The sequence below is a fragment of the Pelophylax lessonae genome, assembly GCF_965119305.1.
Source record: "Pelophylax lessonae genome assembly, chromosome: 4".
Lineage (NCBI taxonomy): Eukaryota > Metazoa > Chordata > Amphibia > Anura > Ranidae > Pelophylax > Pelophylax lessonae.
This window is the reverse complement of record NC_138771.1, coordinates 159,135,988-159,158,759: the sequence shown is the minus strand read 5'-3', so window position 1 is coordinate 159,158,759 and position 22,772 is coordinate 159,135,988. Positions and strand designations below refer to the sequence as shown.

Here is a 22,772-nt window from a genome sequence, read left to right as displayed (position 1 = left end):
GAGGGCAGGGACTGATGTGAATGTGCAATGTATATGTAAAGCGCTGCGTAAATTGACAGCGCTATAGAAGAACCTGAAATAAATAAAATAAACTCATGGAGTGGGGTTATAGGGGAGATACCCAAAAGTACAAGCCTATAAGGGTCTACGAATACTCAGACTGTGCCCTGTACTGTACAGCTCTAATAATGGTAAGCTTGGCTCAATTACCTAGTGGGACTTTCCATTACATTCTAAGCCTAACTGGAGGGCTCAGGAGTGGGAAAAGTCAATTTTATGTATGTTCAAGTGGCAGTCATACAGCATATTCAAAATGAATAACTTTGGTCAGCAATAAGTCAGATAATGGTTTTTGGTCTACATACAAAGCATGAGTACACAAATTGTGATCCTGGCAACAGTAGCCTCACCCATAAACAGAACTTTTAGTATGGTAGTAACAGCCATATTTTTTAGGATGATCAGTTCCAGCACATAACAGCAGGTCAGACATTTTCAGAGGAAACAGATAATCACTCATTGGGGCGAAAGGGATAGCCCAGCTTGTATTGTTAAAAATTACAATATTCTGAGCTGAATATATTTTTGTAGCAATTTTAGGTTCCTATAACCAAATGATGTGATTTGTGTTACACATTCATTCACTTGTGTATTCATATCAAGGTGTGGTTTGTTGAAGAATCAAGTATGTTGGTGACCACACTGACATGTTAGGGACCATAAAGAATAACTATGGAATGCTCCCCATTCCAAAATAAATTTTAAATCACATAGGTGTATACTTTAATCCCTGCACACTTTACTCAATAGACACAGAAGAGAGTGATTTTGGTGGAAAAGGCAGTACCTATAGTAATAGGAATATATTCTGGTGTGTTGTGGTTTCAGTGAAAGAAATTCTACAAGATTATTGTAAGTTAATGCTTTGCTTCTTGTACTTTTTATTGAATAAGCCTGTTCATCTCACGTTAAGTGGTTGTAAAGGCTTAAGGTTTTTCGTCTTTACACATTCGATGGATGAACGTGTAAAAAGAAAAAAAAACACGCTTCTCTTTGAAACAGCACGCGCCCGACCCCCCCCCCCCCCAATACTTACCCAAGTCCTATCTCAATCCAGCGATGTGCACGAGCCTGAACTCTCCAGGGACTCTCCGTCCTCATTGGCTCACGCTGTTGTCAATCACAATCACTGAGCCAAAAGGGGAGAGAAAAGGTGTGGGGGGGGGGGGGGTCAAGCCGCGGCTGTGTGTTAATGGACATGCAGAGGCTCAGCTCAGGAGCAAGCCTGCTTGTGTGCCCTCATTGCAAGCTGCTTGCGCTGGGGGCAGGAGGGAAGGGCCGAGAGTGCCAGCAAGGAGCCCAAGAAGAGGAGGAGCAGGGCTGCTCTGTGCAAAACCACGGCACAGAGCAAGGAAGCACGTTTGTTCTTTTTTTAAAAGAAAGCCATTAATATTACTTTAATGTTTGTATATTTATGCTTTCCTTGAAAAAAGGATCACTTTGAAGAATTCTAATTAAATTGATTTAATATGACATCAAAAAAACTGGCATCGATGCACAATGGTATGGGAATATCTCTGCAAATGCCTAAAAAGCAACCAAAATAAAGGCACTGACTTGTATTTGAAAATGCATGACATCCATAACCTTACTTCACTACTTGGTATGTCACTGCTACAGGACAGGAATATTTAGGGACCGTGCACACTTGGCTTTAAAAAAAAAAAAAAAAACTGCATTTTTGTACAGCGGTTTAAGCAAGTTTAGTGTTTTTTTTTTCTGCCAGAAAACTCTGAAAAACACTTTACAGGTGTTTTTTTTTTCTGCCTCTAAACACAGCTTAAAATATGCCTCCAAGTATGCTAATGTACATGAACACACAGGCAGAAAAAAAAACAAGCAAAACTCCTATATAGGCAGTGTTTTCAAGCCCAGTGCATGAACCCTTATAGCAGATGTCAGGACACCCTAATCTGCCTGCCCTAGATGTATAAGGCCTGTTTCACACAGGCTACAACTTGTATAAGAGCAGCGGGAACATCAAGCTTTGACAAAGCATTTACAGAGCTTTCAGGAAGCATTGTTGAAGCTTTTAAAGTACCATTCAACTCAAGTTTGTAAATGTTGGACACAGAACCTAATGGTAGTGTTGATCTCCACTTTAAGCAAGCTGCTAGGGGGCTTTCAAAAAGCTACAAGAAGTTCTGAAGCTGAATGGAGCTCAGTGGTACTTCAACAAAGCTTGCTGAAAGCTCTGCAATTGCTTTCCAGAGCTTGATGTTCAAGCTGCTCTTATACAAGCTTAAGCCCTAGTGAAATATGTAGTATGTATGTGAAACAAGGATAGTAGCCCCAAAAGCCAGGCTTTAAAAACAAATCTGCAATCACTCCCATATTGCTAGATTAACAAGTATTCTCCAAGACCAAGCAAATGCATAAACACTGCTTTACCTTGTTTAATCCTGGAGACGTAATAGAACTTTTTTTTTCTTTTTAACAAGTTAAGCTGGTAAATTTTTTGAAATATCACCATCTAGTACTGGAAACTAAGGGGCAGAGTATAGTGAATAGCACTATATTCCAAACAACTGTCTGGGATATGAAAGTAGCTAGGAATCTGCAAAGTTGACATCCAGATTGTGGAATGCAGCAGAAAGCAATGAAAGGCTTGCTGCACCAGATTACTGTTCAGCTGCTTGGCTTGAACTGTCATTCACTTCTGTCAACTGCACACATGTGGAAAAATTCTATTCATTCCTATAGAGTGGCTGCCACCTATTGGGAAGCACAGGACAGAATTTTGGTCTTTAACCATGGGTTATATGCAGCTGCTTTACGTGGAAATTAGCAAGCAATATGCATGGATATCCCCAAAAAAAAAATAAAAATCCTGCCACTCCCAGCTAGCCACAGTTTTGTAGCAAGCAGCCCAACTAAAGGGTGGACAATGCAGAAAACAAAATGCCAACAGACCCATGTACTAAGGAGTCAATAGACATTGTAGAAACTATATAAAAGGACATCAGAGGCCTAATCATCCACTTTGTAAAACTTACAAAATGTACAAACAGAAGGCCAAGCAGCAGCCTGGCAAATGTTATAAACGAATGCCCGATTTTGAAAATCCCATGAAATACTAACAGAACTTGCACAGTGCACCTTAAAAGGGAAGGGAGTACGCTATACTTTAGACCATAAACTCAAGAGGAGTTGTCCAACGCACCTGGCAATGAATTCACGAGAAGCAGGTCCCCTTAGAAGGCACATAGAGGGAATAATTTTGCCTAAATAGAAGATTTCGCTGAGCAGTAGACTCGCAACATGTACCATGTTAAGTGGAGAGAAATTTCCTTGGGATGTTTTGGAGCAGGACAAAAGGAGGAAGGACAATGTCCTGATTGGGGTGGAATGAGGAAACAACCTTAGAGAGAAAAGAGGCTTTGGGCCTCAAGCCAACCTTGTCCTTGTGTAACACTAGGAGAGGCCTATTGCATAAGGCAGCTGGACTGGCCCTTGAGACAGAAGGTGGTCTGGATGATCCTAAAATGCCCACAAAAAGCCTGCAAAGAATTGAAATGCCAAGTCCTGGGCCAATTCAGAGCAATGACAATCACCAAATGCCCTCCTTGATCCTTCAGAGCAGACTAGAGGGAAGCTGGAAAGGCCAACAGATCAGGAAGAACTTATTCCACTGAGTCACCAGAGCATTCACTGCAAAGACCTGATTGTCCCTGGACAAATGAGGATCAAGTCTGTATCCCTTTGAGGGGCATAACTTATGGTGCCTCCTTGATAGAGAACGTAAGCCACACCATTGTCTGACTAGATTATTTTTGGGTGACCTCGCAACTGAGGAGTCCAGTGTTGGGAATGACAACAAATCGCCCCAATTTCCAGGATGCTGAAGGCCCTTGCACAGAGGTCAGGCAGGACACTTGAGCCCAAAAAGCAGGCATCTGTCATGAGAAGTTTTTACATTCCTGGGAGGAAGGGTTACCCTGACTCCAGCATTAGGTTGACAATCCACCACACCAGGGAGAATCTATCCTTGCAGGTGCGATGTAGGAGGTGGTCCATGGATCTAGTGTTTTCTTTGCCATCAAAATGTTGTGTTACAATTGTCTTGAGTGAAAAGAAGCATACAGCACTGCCTCAAAAAAGTTACCATCAAGCCCAAACATCTCATGCAGGTGCTAAGAGAGGGTCAAACCTGAAAATGAAGGACTCAGGGCATTAGAGTGAAAGGTCAGAAGTTTGTTCCAGGGCAGGAAGATCCTGGATATGGCCATATCCAATGTCAGGTCCAAGTACTCTAATTGGAGAGATAGACTTCGACAGGTTAAGGATCCAACCAAATCTCTGCAAATCTGCTGGACTTGATTTTTTTGCAAAACGACACTCCACTTCTATGAGTACATTTAAACACATATGAACAGAGACGAAGCGCGTTCTGGACATCTGGTGAAGAGTATCCACCAAACAAGTCATGCAGTAAGCTGAAGGGCACAGGTAAAAGCTCTAGCTGGTAGGGAAAGGAATGGATCCATTAAGATGGTGCTAGAGTCTCAGGCCATGCGCTTATTTGAGACTAAGAATCTGACAGCCAGCCAGAGGAAACTAATTGCATGACAAGGTCTTTAAGGAGCCAGTGGAGAAAAGGTTATGGGCCCTTATTAAACACAGGATTGTCACTTATAGGGACTGTTAGCATCTTGTTAGGATGCCAGATGGTGGGGTCCACCACAGGGACCAACCATTTTTCAGGAATCCCTCCTTGAAAGGATATTGCAAAGAAAACAGGTTGAGGAACAAATAATTTTTCAGAGTGAGGACAGTCACTTTACAAGACAGGATCTGTGAACGGAGAGTCTAAGTGGTTTGGAGCAATTTCAGGGATACAATGCTGGACACCTTGAGGTGAGCAGACTCCTGCTGTTTAAACACTAAACAAGAGTGTACAGGGTAGCAATGGTATTTTCTTATGCTTGGCTGACATTTCAGGCAATGGCCTCTCATCCTGATCCGATACCTCAGAAGAAATGTGGGGGGGGGGGGGGGGGGAGATCATCTTCGTCTACTCTCTCCTCTGGCCGCATGTCTGCAGCAAAAGCAGAGACTGACTTATGAGAGAAGACAAGACCCTGTCAGCTACCAGCCTTTGAAAAGACTGAAATCTGACAGAACATGCACAGTGAAACGATCGAAGAACCACACTGAATTATAGCAGACTGCAGGAAAATTAGCGCCAATTATAAACAGATGGTGCTTCCACTGCAAGGCTTCAACACACCACTAAAAATGTAATACTGACTGTGTGCCTCCATTGACTAGGCATAGGAGTATCAGCACCCTGGTACAGATTTTAAGGGCACAGATATCTTAGCACTCTGCACAGGATTTAGGGGACCAGATTGTAACGTGGTTTTGCCCTACACGATGGGCACACCTGCAAAGGCGTCTTTAGGGATAGAACACAGACCTGGACCTGTATAGCACGGTGTGGCTAACTCAACACAATGCACTATGTGCCAAGGTAAGCAGAATGCATGCAGAATCTAGGAGGCAAAAACAATACAGGCAGCTACACATTTTCTTCAGGGAAGCCTGGGTATAGTCCCCCTAGGGGCAATTGAGTTAACTGATCAGGACACTGCAGTGGCTAAGGGGCAGCCAGGAACCTTGACAGAATCTTTAGGCATAATAGCTCCAAACAAGAAAGGTAGGAGGTCCATCATTTAAGGACACCAGCAAAAAACTGAAGCTAGCTTGGAGTGGGAGGGGTTACACAGGGGATGTCCCTGCATTTTTTTTTTTTTCTTTTGCCAGCATCAAATTACCAAACGGTACCTACATTTTGGGGGTTAAAAAAAACGGCGTCCTGAACTGTATGACTAAGAAAGAAGCGAGCCTACAGTGTTAATTTAAAAACAATGCACATAAAAACAAAATTTACAAATAGTCCTTTAATATATCATGTAAAGTTTCTTAGGCCTGTGCCATAGAGCAGTACACGGTAACTTCTACACACAATACAACCCAGCAAAAAATAGGAGATGAAGGTGATAAGATATGTAAAGTGTTTGCAGCACACTGAAAAATAGCTAATCCTAGTATAAAAATTAAAAGGGAAATATGGGTCTTGTCCCACAAAGCACTTATATACATTAAGTGGCAGCACCACAATTTTTGAGCAAAAGCTCTGGCTTACTTCCTACACATTATATTCAAAAGGGAAACAAGAAAGCCAAGTAAACTTGCTAATTTTGTTTGTATGTGGCACACAGGGCGAGTTACCTTGACATTTAGGACACCTTCCTAATGTTAGTTTTATTTTTTCTCGTTGAAACAAAATAACCACATGGTGGTCTGAAGATATCAACCCTCATGAGTGATTCTAGTTCAATTGGCATGTTTTAGCTTAGTATTCATATTTATTCAGTGAACAAACATGATAACAGTCTCATCTCCGGTCAATAAGATTGACAGGCTGTGGAAAATTCATAAACAAAATGAGTTCAGCGAGATTAGCAAGAATGAGGAAAAAAGTGCAGATGTTAAATACTGATTGATACATACCTTATAAGATTTGACCTGCCAGGTGCTCAAACTAAAAGAGGGTGCAGCCAAAATTCAATTAAATGGTATTATACTTTAAACTAGTTGATAGGTCAGAGGAGCCCCAGAATCCCAGTTCAGCATTATACAGAGCCCCTTCTTTTGGTCTGGGACATTGCTAAGCCCCACTCATCCCCTCTATTCCAACAGCCAATAGAAAAACCCTCTACTGGCCACAGAGGATGGTCCACATATTGTAACATTAAAAAAAAAATAAGTACCCTCTCAAAAGTTCACTTATTCTTTCTAAATGAAGTAGGTGGTGTGAGCGGCTGTGTGCCCCCTAAAACTATCTGAGAATCCTGGAATAAGAGGACAATAATTATTTTTTCCCCCCTCCACTACCCTGAAAGATTCCACCCCCTCATAGTTGCAAACCTAACAATATTTGAAGTCTGCAGCCTTCTGGATTTGTTGACATTCAGCTCGGCAAGTCCTCTCTTCCCGGCTGTGCCCGTTTCAGGAATAGCCTATATACTTCCATTGGGCTCACTTGCCTCTGTCTCGCACATGCGCAAACGTCAAACACAGGATAGTGTGGTACTGTGAATATCTCCTAAACTTGGACTGTTTAGGAGATATTCAGAGTGCATCCAGCCGGTGACGTCACTGGCACATGCGCTCTGAAGGTCCAGCATACAGTGCAATAAATGGCGGCTCCCGCGCGCATGTGCGGGAGTGACGTCATCACATCCCTGGCCAGTCATGTAGTCGAAGGCTGCAAAACCAGGAGGAAGACTGGGGGAAGAGGTCAGCCCTCTCAGCTGTGACAGCGCGGAGCTGGAAGGCTTTTCGTTTTGAGACATGTCCCTCATAATGTGGTAGCTTGCAATGCATACTAGCACATTATGACATTGCCTTGCAGGGGATTTTATTTTTCGTCAACTACCACTTTAAGTATGCATCCACAGAAGGGGGGGGGGGGGGGATTTCTTAGTGGGTGAGCTTAGCATTAACTAAGACCCAAGTATAGTGTGGACCAGGAATTAAGAGGCCATCTCCAGTCCCACATAAAACCCACGTTAACTTTAAAAAGGGAGAAATGGAAATCCACAGCCAGCATTCAATCTTTATAATTCTGCAGGAGGGGTCTGCATCTCCAATATCAAGTTGCTAATTGACAAGAGGATCATTGTCCCATCTCATATTTTATAGATTTCACCAATGAAACACAACAAGGAGAGGCTTATATGACTACTTCACAATACCAGATTTCACCAGCAGGTAGTGCTGTAGGTAACCATGTATGAACGTGGCACTGCAAGGAGACATCCCTTACATTATTACATTGAGAGATAAATAGAACAGGTATTTTAAATTTTTCCTAGAAAGCACCTTTAAAATGTCATATTTCCCACAATACCTCTTCAGAGCCAAATACAATACAGTCTTCAGAAAAGTTCTGAAATATTATCAGGGGTACTATCAGGTTATGGTATTATACAACAGACCTTTTGGTTAAATGTTACAAAAAACACTGAATAGTCATCACAGTGTTTTGTTGGCTTTAAAGCAGTATTAAACCCAAAACCAAAAATTTATTATATTGCAGCTTGCCAATGATAAGATGTGGGCGCTGCATTATTTTCTCCCCGTGATCTAGTCAGTAACACACCTCCTGTATTAGTGTTAAGTGGTTTGTCTCATCTATGTAAACTGACATTCTGCCTGAGAGCTCATCCTTTTTAAAAACAACAGACTTTCTGGCTAGATCACCAGATGAAAATAAAAGAAAGCAAGCCTAAAAAATGAAACAAATTCAGCCATCACATCTAAGAATTAAGTAGTAAGCGGCAAAAATAAAATGTTTGCTTTTGGGTTTAAGCCTGCTTTAAAACTGCAGCACTAAAAATGCCAAGTCTTTGGATCAGCTTACCTCACTGCCGCAAATATTACCCTACATACTAATGACTCTGTGATACTGTTATGTTGCTGAATACAATGCAAAATGTACATTCATGCACAAAATGTAACTTTTAAGTTAGCATTATGCTGTTAGGTTAAAAATGTAGGATGCAATCTTTTGGTTTTATGGAAAATAAATCATGCATGTGGAGCTCAGTGACATTAAATATATGGTGAACTTAGAAGACCACGGAGGACTGAACACCAAAGTACCCATCAGCCTTCACTCTACCAATTTCAAGGGAAGCTTTAGATAGCAAGGTGTTCAATATACATTGATTATTAATAAATAAGCAATGTCTCACTGCAGCTCAAATTAATACACAATGATCATTAGATTTGGCTTATACATCAATCTTACAACCCCTGACTTCATATTCAAAAGTAAAGGCTGTGAAAACTCAAAATAAAAAAAAGAAGTATATTTATAATTCACATTCTTTATACAGAAAATACAGTAGCTGTACAGGAGGTCACTCAGTTTCTCAGTTCTTAATTCTCACAGAATTTCCTTGTCATGCATGACCAAGCTTGACGTTCATATGTTACTATAACATACACCTATGCCCCTTTAAATCTATCTGAACATAAAAAATAAAAACTATATATATATAATTTCGGGGCAATGCTCATTATTATCATCTGCTTAAAGGCTAACCTACATCCATAGGAGGCCTTTTTAGGAGAGCATGACACCATAGCATTTTAAATAGGAGAAAAATGCTACATTATATCATTTTAAACATGTAAACCATTTTACCAAAAAGGGGAAAAAAAAAAAAAAAAAACTTTCAGCCAAATTAACCTTTGGCAGCAAGAGGCAATCAACCTCTTCCTACAGAATTGAATTTTTACCACAAAAGCAATGTCCAATCTGTTGTGCACAAATTGCATTCCAGCTTCAATTCCAATTATACATAGAACACAAAAGCAGATTACAAGGTTTTGCTCTTCAGCAGTTCATCACAGTGTAATCAGGTCAACCAGGTTGCCTTTTGGTGGGGTCATACTGTCTGGAAAGAAGTTGACAAGTGTATCAAATAGCTGTGTTCTCTGAGCGTATGTATGGTCAACGTCTGAGAAACCTATTAATAGAAAAAAAAAAATCATGAGGATCAGTGAGCATCATGAACACAACAAGCCATGCATAAAACTAGGTACAAAGGGCAGGATAACATTTCTCTTGTACCTAAATAGCTAGTTAGCTAGTTCACCCTAATGTATATCTAATGTCTAAACAAAGGCCTTAAAGCGTTTAGAACAAAAAAAAGAAAACGTGTGTGTATATTATATATATATATATATATATATATATATATATATATATATATATATATATATATATATTACACACACACACACAGTATTTCACAAAATTGAGTACACCCCATCACATTTTTGTAAATATTTTATTATATCTTTTAAGTGACAACACTGAAAAGATGACACTTTGCTACAATGTAAAGTAGTAAGTGTACAGCTTGTAACAGTGTAAATTTGCTGTCCCCTCAAAATAACTCAACACAGCCATTAATGTCTAAACTGATGGCAACAAAAGTGAGTACACCCCTAAGTGGAAATGTCCAAATTGGGCTTAAAGTGTCAATATTTTGTGTGGCCACCATTATTTTCCAGCACTGCCTTAACCCTCTTGGGCATGGAGCTCACCAGAGCTTCACAGGTTGCCACTGCAGTCCTATTCCACTCCTCCATGACGACATCACAGAGCTGGTGGATGTTCGAGACCTTGAGCTCCTCCACCTTCCGTTTGAGGATATCCCACAGATGCTCAATAGGGTTTAGGTTTGGAGACATGCTTGGCCAGTCCATCACCTTTACCCTCAGCTTCTTCAGCAAGGTAGTGGTCATCTTGGAGGTGTGTTTGGGGTCGTTATGTTGGAATACTGCCCTGCGGCCCAGTCTCCGAAGGGAGAGGATCATACTCTGCATCAGTATGTCACAGTACATGTTGGCATTCATGGTTCCCTCAATGAACTGTAGCTCCTCAGTGCCGGCAGCACTCATGCAGCCCCAGACCACGACACTCCCACCACAATGCTTGACTGTAGGCAAGGCACACTTGTCTTTGTATTCCTCACCTGGTTGCCGCCACACACGCTAGACACCATCTGAACCAAATAAGTTTATTTTGGTCTCAGACCACAGGACATGGTTCCAGTAATTCATGTCCTTAGTCTGCTTGTCTTCAGCAAACTGTTTGTGGGCTTTCCTGTGCATCATCTTGAGAGGCTTCTTTCTGAAATGACAGCCATGCAGACCAGTTTGATGCAGTGTGCAGCGTATGGTCTGAGCACTGACAGGCTGACCCCCCACCCCTTCAACCTGCAGCAATGCTGGCAGCACTCATACGTCTATTTCCTAAAGACAATCTCTGGATAGGACGCTGAGCACGTGCACTCAACTTCTTTGGTCGACCATGGCGAGGCCTGTTCTGAGTGGAACCTGTCCTGTTAAACCACTGTATGGTCTTGGCAAATGTGCTCAGCTCAGTTTCAGGGTCTTAGCAATCTTCTTATAGCCTAGGGCATCTTTATGTAGAGCAACAATTCTTGTTATCAGATCCTCAGAGTTCTTTGCCATGAGGTGCCCTGTTGAATTTCCAGTGACCGGTATGAGAGAGTGAGAGCAATAACAAAAATTAACACACCTACTCCCCATTCACACCTGGGACCTAACACTAATGAGTCACATGACACCGGGGAGGGAAAATGGCTAGTTGGGCCCAATTTGGACATGTTCATTTAGGGGTGTGCTCTCTTTTGTTGTTAGCGATTTAGACATTATTTGCTGTGTGTCGAGTTATTTTGAGGGGACAGCAAATTTACACTGTTATACAAGCTGAAGTTCATTGAAAGACGTAGTCCTCTGATCCATATCAGTAGGGTTATACTGCCCCCTACAGGAGTAGGACACTAGGCAGAAAAAAAGTTCTGGCTACGCCTATGGGCAGTCCCGAAGGGTACACCCTCTCTTCCTGCATAGGATGTCAGTTTTGTATCAAAGCAGTGTCAGAAAAGTAACACCAACCCAACTCCAAATAGAGGGGCGGGGGTAGTGCATCCGTCAATTAACTTAAGAGAAAAGGATTTTACGGTAAGTCAAAAATCCAGTTTTCTCTATCTTTCATTGACGGACGCAGTCCTCTGATCCGTATCAGTAGGGGTGTCCCAAAGCAGAGCCACAAAAGGAGGGGTGGGAACAGCAGAAAAGAACAAGTCCCCAGCACAACACAGCCAACCAGGCAACATAGGACTCGGAGCAAAAAGATGAGGCCCAACTGAAACAAACAGTACAGTAAACACCCTCAAGGAAGGCCAAAAGCCCTCCAGACAGCAGCCAGCACAACATTGCGGCCAAAAGAGGCATCTGCAGATGCCAGGACATCCACCTTATAAAAATTGGTAAACGTGTGAACAGACGGCCAGGTCTTGCAACCTGAAGCACAGATGCCTGTATGGCGAAAAGCCTCGATCCTGCGAAGAAGTCTTGTCAGCAACTTGAGAGGAGGAAAGGCAGACAGCAGCTGATACTGACCTTGGCTCATCCGTGATCGCTTACACACGACTATGCCGGCGTCATCCTTGCGAAGGTGACCATGCTAAACTTCTCAGCATTGTTCATGTTGAACTTAGTATAAGTTCTTGCCTACGACAGAACCCATGGTGCCACCAGTGCATCTGTCAGAGGGTCCCGGGAACGGGCCACAAACCTCTGCACTATCCTGTAGATGCGACGCCAACAGATCCACATCTGGAGTGCCCCAACAAAGACACCTCCGGATGAAGGGGCCAATCATGTCGACTGAGGCAATCCACCTTCCACACCTGGAAATGCCTGTCACTTCCAAAACCGCAAGGACACCCTTGGTGCCCCCTAGGTGAATGACATACGCCACGGTCGTGGCATAGTTTGAATTATTGCGCACTGGACAGCCACAGGTGCCCGGTCCAGTGAACTAGGCCAAGCCGGATAGCTCTCAGCTCCAGGGCATTGATCAGATCCTCCAGGGACCATACTACCCAAGCAGAGAACCTCCCGAGAGCCCCTCCCCACCCGGACAAGCTTGCATCCGCGGTGACAATTGCCCAGTAAAAAGGGGAGGAAGGAATCCAGATCAAGACTCCCTGGATACTTGGCTCAGCCGGATCAGAGTGTCCAGAAAGTTTGGAGTCTAGTCCCATGTGAGAAGGATTGCCTTCTGGGGGATCCTCGAGAGGGATTGAGTGAAAGGGACCGTCCGAAAGATGACACCATCAGTCCCAGAACTTGCATGCAGGTCCGAAGGGGCGACCATGTGCTGGATGCTAACAGTTGAACCGCAGTCTGAAGTTCCAAGAGTTTTTTTCCCTTGAGGGATAAACACCCTGACTGAAGATGGGTCCAAAGTCAGGCCCAGATATTCCAGTCTCATGGAAGGGACCAGGGATGACTTCTGAAGGTTCAGAACCCACCCGAACTCCACTAGAGTGCACATGGTGACTTCCAAATTCATTGTCAGCACTGTAGGGGACTCCACACGGAGAAGCAGATCGGCCAGGAACCCAGGACCGATACACCCCCCTGCCGCAACAGCGTCAGGACTGGAGCCAACACCTTGTGAAGATCTGAGGAGCAGAAGCGAGACCAAGGGCAATGCCACAAACTGATAGAGATCCTTCCCCATGGCAAAAACGGAGAACCCGTTGGGTGTCCTGCACAAAACGAGATGTGAAGGTAGGCATCTTTGATGTCTATTGAGGCCAGGAATCACCCTGATGTAGGGAAGCCACCATCATGCAAACCGATACCAAGCCTTGTCAAACCAGAGCCTGAACTACACCATAGAGCGCCTGGAAGGATCCGGGGACAGCCATACATTGGAAGGGAAAAGATTACCAGAAAAAAATAAAAACGGATCGAAACTCGATCTTGCAACTGGACCGCATGACCTCCGGAACCCAGCTGCCTGGGAACCGCGCCAACCGCACCGGCAAAGACGTCCCCCCACCAAATATATGGGTGAGGACGCACGTTCAGGCCGAGTAGGCCTCATCCGTAGGTCTGGGAAAAAAAAACAAATCTCTTGTTCGCCAGACCAGGGCCATTTGGAACCACCCAAGGAAGTCTTGAAGGACTTTGCCACATCGACTGTCCCTGAGGGACGAAGAAAGTGATTGTGAACAGAAAAGGAGGGACCCCGTCTGCGACGAAGGCCCTTACCACTGTTAGCCCGTGGAAGAAGAGCACTCACCCCCCGTGAGACATAATGTCATCGGGGGCAGCGCCAAACAGGTGATCCCCCTGAATATCCATTAAGGCCTTCTTAGAAGTGTGATCCGCAGACCAACACTCTGGCCAAGTACATATACGCCGGACAACCACCGCCGAAACAGACATGTGACCCAATAAAGGAGCTGTGTCCAGCGCGGCAGGCACCAGCTGGTCCAACAGCTCCCCCAAGGCAGGAGGGACTCGCTCCTCGCCAAGTCACTGCGTTGGAACTCCGCCCATCAGGCAGAGTCTGCTTGGCAATGGCAATCAAACACTATTCCCAGTGCAGACCCCGCCAGGGAGTACAGATCGCGGGCCACAGCCCGCGCCATTCTATCCCCCAGTTCCTTAAAGGACGGGGATTCCTCCACCGGAACAACAGTAGTCCTCTTTAGCCTAGAGACCAGTAGGTCCACCTTAGGCGGAACAGTCCACTTTACTAATGGCGGGAACGCGTTAACCAGGACCCACAGGAGAACCCCCCGCCAGCCCTCCTAACACCATCCAGCTGGATGAACCCACCAAGGCTCCCCCCGGCCTGCAAACGAGGTCCCAGCCCCAGGTAGGCTCAAACAGTCCCCCACGTGGAGGGGGGGGAAGGGGAGGCACAACAGGACAGAGGGAAACCCAGGAGGGCGAGGGTCCGACCTCTCCAGGGAGGGACCCGCGTCCACCCCAAAATCCACCAAAGAAGAGGTGGGGAACCTTTACTCACCATACCAGGAACACAGGCGGGCGCCATCTCCTGACAGGACCCCTCTCCACCGAAGTGTGGGGGCTGTCGGCCAAATAGGAACGCTGCGACACAGTCCTAGACCCTGTCGTATGCAACCTGCTGAGAGGTTTAACTCGCGGGGCCAGTCCCCGTCCAGTGGGACTATGTAGCGGCCGACCCAGCGCGGAGCTAAGGCCTGCACACGCTCGCTGGCCAGACTGGGGTGACCACAGGATCTAGATATCCAGCCCGTCACCCAGTCCAGCATAGTTGCTTGATGATCTCACAGGAAAAAATTCTGGAGAAAAAGGCTAGCTAAAAAAAAAAAAAAAAATTCTATTTAAAAAAATACTTAAATGCCAGGACCAAAGATCCCAGCAAGGAACTAGGTCCTTACTCCTGACTAGGCAGATTAATGGACGACAGAGAAAAGTATTTGATTTCCAAGCAAACATGACTTAGTACTTCTTGGAGAAACTCTTGCTGACAAGCACAGAGGTAAGATATTTCTTGAAGCTGGTGACCAGGTTTGCACACATCGCAGGAGGGATTTTGGTCCATTCTTCTTTACAGATCTTCTCTAAATCCTTCAAAAAGTTGTAAAGTCAGGTTTTTTTTTTTATCTTAATGCATGAAGATAAAAAAAAAAAAAAAAAAAAAAAAACTGTGTGTAGCAGCCTCCCCTAATACTTATCTGAGCCCCATGTCTTTCCAGCAATGTCCACGAGTCCCTTGTCTGTCTGGGACTCTCCCTCCTGATTGGCTGAGACGTAGTCGCAGCGCCATTGGCTCCTGCGGCTGTCAAAATCAGTTAGCCAATCAGGAGAGAGAGAGAGGGGACGGGGCCTAACTGCAGCTCCCTGTCTGAATGGACACACATAGTTGCAGCTCGGCTTGGGTGCCCCCATAGCAAGATGCTTGCTGCAGGGGCACTCGATAGGAGTGAGGGGCTAGAAGCAGTGAGGGACCCGAGAAGAGGAGGTAAGCATAAGGTTTGTTATAAAAAAAAAAAAAACGACTTAGAATTACTTTGGGTTGCTGAGCTGTCTCTTGGCAACTCGAAGTTTCAGCTCCCTCCATATATTTTCTATAGGATTAAGGTCTGGAGACTGATTGGCCACTCCATGACCTTATTGTGCTTCTTCATGAGCCACTTCTTTGTTGCCTCAGTGTTTGGAAGAAGAAAAATGCTGACTGTGGCCCTAAGAACACCATCCCTACAGTCAAGCATGGAGGTGGAAACATTATGCTTTGAGGTGGTTTCTCTGCTAGAAGCACATTAAGGTCATGGAGTGACCTAGCCAGTCTCTAGACCTTAATCCTATATAAAATTTATGGTGGGAGCTGAAACTTCAAGTTGCCAAGCGACAGCCAAGAAACCTTAGGGATTTAGAGAAGATCTGTAAAAAAAGAGTGGACAAAAATCCCTCCTGAGAGGTGTACAAACCTGGTCATTAACTACAAGAAACCTTTTTTCCTCTGTGCTTGCCAACAAGGATTTCTCCACCAAATACGGAGTCACGTTTTGTTTAGGGATCAAATACTTTTACTCACTGAACTGCAACTAACATTTGCATGATGTGTTTTTTCTGGATTTTTGGTTGATATGCTATCATTTAAGATACACCTATGTTAAAAATGATAGACCCTTCATTTCTTTGCAAGTGGGCAAACTTACAAAGTCTGCAGGGAGATCAAATAAATTATTTTCCCCACTGTTTGGAAAATGCACAAAAAATGACCCGTTAGGGGTACTTTGGAAATGAAGTTGGGGAAACTGCTTTTTTGTCATTAAAAACGTGTCCACATTGGAAAGTTTACCCTCTGTTTCTGTCTTGATGAGTGTCACAATTTTAGACGTTCCCTTACTTTCAGCCCCAGTTGAAAATGGCCACTTCCCCTTTGTTTTTACCCTAACAAAATGTCTTTTAAACACTGCCAAATGAAGAATTTATAACATGCGAGTACAGATTTTCCACACAAGTCTTCAGTATTTCACTTTGCTGCTTACTTACCAAGAGGGGTGAATTCTTTGCTGGATTTGAAAAGTGCAGAGGGAAGAAGCTGAAACTGAAAGAGGAAAAAAATAAATTTGGCATAAAAAGCAACTCAGGTCATTGTTCTTTTTACCATCCGAAGAACAAGCCATCTCTGCCATTTGTATGATGCTATGTCAAGGTTAAATATTCCCAACCCTTAAAATTGAGTAATGTATACAATTTGACAGTCCTGATACACCCATTCTTTATTAGAGTATGACAAGATCTCAAATTCTATCCCTTACCTCTTTAGTTTCTTCAGGGTCTGAGTGATCCACAGTGACAAAAAGGTCATTTTGCAGGTATTTCAGTGCACTCAAGGGTTCAGTTTGTGCACGCTCTTCAAACCTGTAATATTTTAAATTAATTTACCAAACACCACCAAATAAATTATATCAAGGCATAGCCAGCTTGCATTTTAGGCAGGCAGCAATGCGAAAGGACAAGTCATACCAATAGGCTGAAGCACACTTACCTGTGTTTTCTAATCAGATATTTACAGTGTCTTAGCAAGTACTCTTTAGAAGGCCGGCACAACTTCAAGGACCAGAAATCATCCAACCTCATTTTTGGAGAGCAGGACTTTCCTGGATTTCCTCCAAAAAGATAATGAACCTTACATGACAAAAAATAAGCAGCAGTTATAAAAGGACATTTTGACACACTGCAACTGCAAGTGCAACAAATACTATATCAGGCACTGGCAATTCAATTCCTACATCACAGTGTATAGCCTCTTTGTTGCCTATATCTTTAGTTTCAGGGAACAATCTACCTCCTTTAGCATTTAAATAGTGTACAACACAGCTACATGCATGTACTATTTTTAATATTGTGAATCACTGCAATTTAACTCCAATGATAAATAGATAATTTTACCCACAACTGTAGGTTTGTGGAAAACTCCGGATATAAAGCCTGAAAACAAACAAAGCCTAATGCAATAGCACTAACCATGAGGGAACATCTGTTTAGCTACTAGCTTCTTTTTGATTTAGAGGATTATTTGGGATTGACTGTACTGTATAGACGGTATGAACAATAAATACCCAATTTTGTTGAAATGATTCTCATTCTGAACAACCACACCGATGCAGGTTTTACAGCCAGCGTTAGACCTGATAAGTAATCAAATACCATAGCTGCAACTGAGTACGGGATGGTGAGCATCAATATGTTTAAGGGAGGGAGGAGTAAAAATTTGCCTTACCTACAAATACATTGTTATAACAAAGAACTTGTATTTATGGGCAATGTGTTATATTCTGCTACCTGCAGGTCCTGAACACTGGCAAAAACTTTGCTAGGGCCACCCCTAGAGCGTATCCATTTAACTGCACCCACTCCGTGAGGCTCTAGTCTTTTTTTTTTTCCTTTTAGCAAGCAATAATGGGTGTGATGAAGACACAGAGGGAGGAACCGGTGTCCCAAGAAATATACAGGTAATTTAAATTCATATTAACCTAATAAGCACAGGACTTATATTGACAGATCAAGGGACATATCCATCATAAGGAGAAAGGGAAGAGATTTTTTCTTAAAGGCCTTGGAAAAGAGTTGTGGACACCTTTACTATAGCCTGATGTTCATTGATGGACTCAGCTCTTCATCTTCATGACCGTAGGGTTATGCTGCCCCCCTCGGGAGTAGGACACTAGGCAGAGAAAAGCCAACACATGCACTTTATACAACTTTGTGAATGTGTGCAGAGACGCCCTAGTGGCCGCTTTGCAAACTTGCACCACTGACGCTCGGTGACGGAAGGCCCAGGAGGCACTAAGTCTACCAAGTGCACTAAGAGGAGTGTTCCCTGATAGGGAAAAAGAAGAACCTGACCGTTAATAGAATAAGCCTGAACCAGTCTGCCTGATCCATCTGCAAATGGTCGCAGCAGAAGCAGCCAGCCCCTTGCGAGGTCCATCCGTGAGGACAAATAGTAAGTCTAACTTTTGAAACGACTCTGTAGCTGCCAGGTACACCCCGATTGCCCGAACCACATCCAGGGAATGCAAGGCAACTTTCTTAGGATGCGTAGGCTTAGGACACAGGGAAGGCAACACAATGTCTTCATTCAGGTGAAAATCGGAGACGACCTTTGGAAGGAAAGATGGAAATGGTCGAAGAACCACCTTAGATAAAAGGTGAACGGCAAGACAGCGCCGCCAGATCAGACACCCTGTGCGCCAAAGTAATAGCCACTAAAAAGGCCACCTTCTGAGACAATGTGAGCAGGGGAATCTCCTGAATATTTTCAAAGGGAGGTTTCTGAAGAACTATCAACACCAAATTGAGGTCCCACGGCAGCAATGGAGACTGCACCAGGGGAGCCAAGTGTCTCACTCCCAAGAGAAAAGTATGCACTAAGGAGTGTAAGGCCAACGGACGTTGAAAGAAAATCACCAAGGCTGAGACCAGGCCCATGATGGTACTCAAGGCAAAAACTTTGCTCGACACCTCGCTGGAGGAAAGCCAAGATCTGAGTCACCGAAAAAGGAGCAAGGGTGAACCCCAAAGAAACTCACTCCACGCAATGTACGTCTTCAAGTACGCCTGTAAATCTTCCTGAAGTCGATTTTCTAGCTTTTAAAGGTGTAGGAATCACCGAATCAGAAAACCCTCTAACCTTTAGCACCTGGCTTTCAACAGCCAGACGGTTAAAGCCAGCGACTGTAAAGCAGGATGGAAGATCAGTCCTTGAGACAGATGATCTTCCCTGAGAGGGAGTCTCCAAGGAACATCGGCCACCAGCCATACCAGATCGGTGTACCAAGACCGGCAAAGCCAATCTGGAGCCACTAGAATGACTGGATTCCCTTCTGCCTCGATCTTGCGCAGGAGTCGAGGCAGAAGCTTGCGAGAAGGAAAGGCGTATATCAGATGATGACTCACCAGGGCATCTGTGGCGTTGGCTAGAGGGTCCCAAGACCCTACCACAAACCTCTGAACTTTCCTGTTAAGACGAGAGGCCAACAGGTCCACCTTGGGAGTCCCCCACTGGAGACACCACTGACTGAACACCTCCGGATGAAGTGGCCATTCTCCCTGGTCCAACGCCTGTCGTCTGAGGTAGTCACCTGCCAATTTCCCACCCCTGGAATGTGTATAGCAGAGGGCTGGAACAAACCGTTCTGCCCACCTTAGAATGTCGGCTACTTCCCGAGCCACCAGCACACTTCTCGTGCCCCCTTGGTGATTGACATAGGCCATGGCCGTGGCATTGTCCGATTGAATTGGTACCGGACATTCGGAAAGGAACTGTCCAATGATCCAGGCAAAGCCTGATCGCTCGAAGCTCTAGTACATTGATCGGTAGTCTAGACCCCTTTAGCACAATTCGTACAGAGGACGGCTTTGTTCTCCGGCTCAACATAATCAGATTGTCCAGAGACTGAGGATCCTTGTTCCACTCCACCAGAGTCTCCTTTTGCAGAGATATCTTGTGGAACTGTGCAAATGGAACCGCCTCGAAGGTAGACACCATCAGTACCCAGCACTAGCATTCAAGTCCGAAAAGATGACCGTCTGCTGGACAGCAGAAGCCCTATCGCCTCCTGCAGCTTCTGAAGTTTTGTCAGAGGGAGAAACACTCTGGCAGAGGTGAGTCCAGAGTCAGTCCCAAATATTCCAGGCTCATGGATGGGACCAGAGCAGGACTTCTGAAGATTCAGAATCCAACCAAACTCCCTCAGCGTTTGCAGAGTGACCTCCAAGTTGGCCAACAGGGCAATTGAAGACTGCTCGCAAAAGCAGATGGTCCAGGTACCCCAGTATCGCGATCCCCTAATGACGCAGTAATGCTAGAACCCGTGGCCAACACTTTTGTGAAGACCAGAGGAGCAGAGGCGAGACCAAAGTGTAATGCCACAAATTGATAATGCACCTCGCCCATTGCACCTCTGCAAAGCGGAGGAAGCGCTGATGGGCGATACAAATGGGGATGTGAAGGGAAGTGTCCTTGATGTCGATGGAATGCGGAAAAGTCCCCCTGATGTAGGGATACTACCACCGTGCAAACGGACTCCATTCAAAACCTCTGTACCCGCAAAGAGCAGTTCAGTGCCTTGAGGTGTGGATGCACCTTGCCCTCCTTCATGGGAACCGTAAAAATGTTTGAATAGAAACCTAAAAAGTTTTCCGACATCGGAACCAGGACAGTCACTCCTTGAGACAACAAGTCTTGCACTGCCCCATAGAGATCCTGTAACCGATCTGGGGATAAGTGCAGGTTGGTAGGAAAGAACCTTGCCGGCAGGTATGATCAAAACTCGATCTTGTAGCCAGATCTAACGACTTAGTGGACCCACTGGTCCTGAATTACAAAGCTCCACGGGTCTGGAAAACAGCAAAAACGTCCCCCCACCCCTGATACGGATGAGGGTGCCCTTTCATGCGGAGGAGTTTTTGTCCGCAGGACTGGAAGACCCCGCTTTTGGTTTGCCTGACCAAGATTTCTTGGAAACCTTGGAAACCCCATTGGAGGCCCTGAAGGGTTTTGATCCCTTGTCCCGAGATCCTGAGGAACGAAAAGGCCACTTGAGAGCAGAAAAGGAGAGTCGCTGTCTGCGACGGTACCTTACCCTTGGAAGCCTGAGGAAGAAGAGTACTCTTTTCCCCTGTGAGGCCTTTGATGAGGTCAAGGAAGTTCCAAACAGGCGATCTCCCACGAATGGAGGATCGGACAAGGCCTTCTTAGAAGCCTGGTCCGCAGACCAGCACTTCAGCCAGATAATGCGCCGCAGGACCACCGCAGAGACAGACAGACAATCTAGAAAGCAAGGGAGCGGCATCCAAAGAGGCGTCGCAGACGAACTGTAGCCCTTGGACCAATTGAGCTACCAGCTCGACAAAAACTCAGGAGGGAGCAGTTCCTCCTCCAGGTCCCGACGTAAAACTTTTGCCCATTCAGTCATAGCTTGTGACACCAGGGTAATGGTAAACACTGGCCTAAGTGCCGACTCAGCCACAGTGAACATGTTGCGGGTCAAGGCCTCCAACCTCTTATCAGCCATATCAGAGAAGACCAGAGGCTCTTCTACTGGAATTACCATGGCTTTATTTAATCTGGAAACCGGAGAGTCCACTACAGGAGGTACCATGCATTTTTTAAGGAGGGACTCCTCATAAGGGTACCGCATGCAAAACACTTAATGATCTCAAAAGGTGCATTTTGGGGACACCCACTGTTTTGAGACAATATCATCCAAGAAGGCGGGAAAGGGGAACACCCTTGCCGCTTTGGAGGACTTGTGGGTGCCAAAGGTGACATGCGCCTCTGATGCTGCATTAGTCGTATCTTCCAAATGTAAGGTTTCCCGCACCAATACAATCATTGCATCCACTAGCGTCTTTTCACGTGCAGCTAGAGGAACAGAGGAATCATCCTCACTATCTGAGCACGCGGGGTGTGTGGACACAGACCCCGAGTGGTAACTGGCATCTGCGGTGGTCGATTCAGACCCTGAATCTGAAGAAACCGAGGAAGCAGGTGAAGGCAGGGGACGCTTTTTGGTAACCCGTTTGCCCAGGAGCAAATCCACTTTGGACACCAAGGACTCCTGGACCACCGTCAGTGCAGCAAGTGGTGGGGCCCCGGAGGAGATTAGTAAAAGGCATGTCTGGCTATTAGCAATAGTGGCCGAGGATATCCCACCTGCCGAATCACTGCACATCTGAGCTCCACAAACATGGCCACCGCTATTTTCAAAAATGGCCTTGGCGGCCATATTGGAAAATGTTCGCCAAGGCTACACAAACCTGGTCGCCGATCTGTAGCAAACCAGGCTACAGGAAAATGGTGGCACCACGCAGCTCCCGGGGGTCCCACTGCTGCAAAAAAAACTGTCCCAACAGGGAGGAGGGGCCCAGACAGGTGCCCCCCACCATGCGTCTTTTCATGAGCTGCCAACTCCAAAACAAGTCCAACAGATCAGACCAGAGATGATAACCAAGGTGGAAAGATCTCCCAAAGAAAGCTGTTCAAAGTGGGGTCTCTGAGGAGCAGAGAACACCAGGTTGGGATCCCAAGATTACAGAGGAGTTTGGATTAGGGGAATTATAAAAGCAACTCTGTAGAAAGTCTTGATACCTGATTGCAAGGCAACTTCTGGAAGAGGCTGTATAAGTATAAAAACCTGTCTCTTGAGGGTACTCCAGGTCAGACGCTTGTCAAAACCATAGTGAGGAAAGGGCAAAAAAAATATGAGTGATGCAGTATTCCCTAGGGTCAA

General features: G+C 45.0%; 1 protein-coding gene across 2 annotated transcripts in view; it reads right to left on the bottom strand.

The window, feature by feature from the left end:
• Positions 1-9,358: 9,358 nt before the first annotated feature.
• The window catches only part of MKLN1 (muskelin 1), a 61,766-nt gene continuing 48,352 nt past the window's right edge, over positions 9,359-22,772 (bottom strand). For both annotated transcript variants that reach the window (XM_082253344.1, XM_082253345.1), the window contains 4 exons: positions 17,021-17,160; positions 16,791-16,893; positions 16,522-16,576; positions 9,359-9,605 (listed from right to left, as the gene is read on the bottom strand). In XM_082253344.1, the coding sequence (XP_082109470.1) occupies positions 9,484-9,605; positions 16,522-16,576; positions 16,791-16,893; positions 17,021-17,160 (420 nt within the window). In that variant the 3' untranslated portion in view covers positions 9,359-9,483. The remainder of the gene's footprint in view (positions 9,606-16,521; positions 16,577-16,790; positions 16,894-17,020; positions 17,161-22,772) is intronic.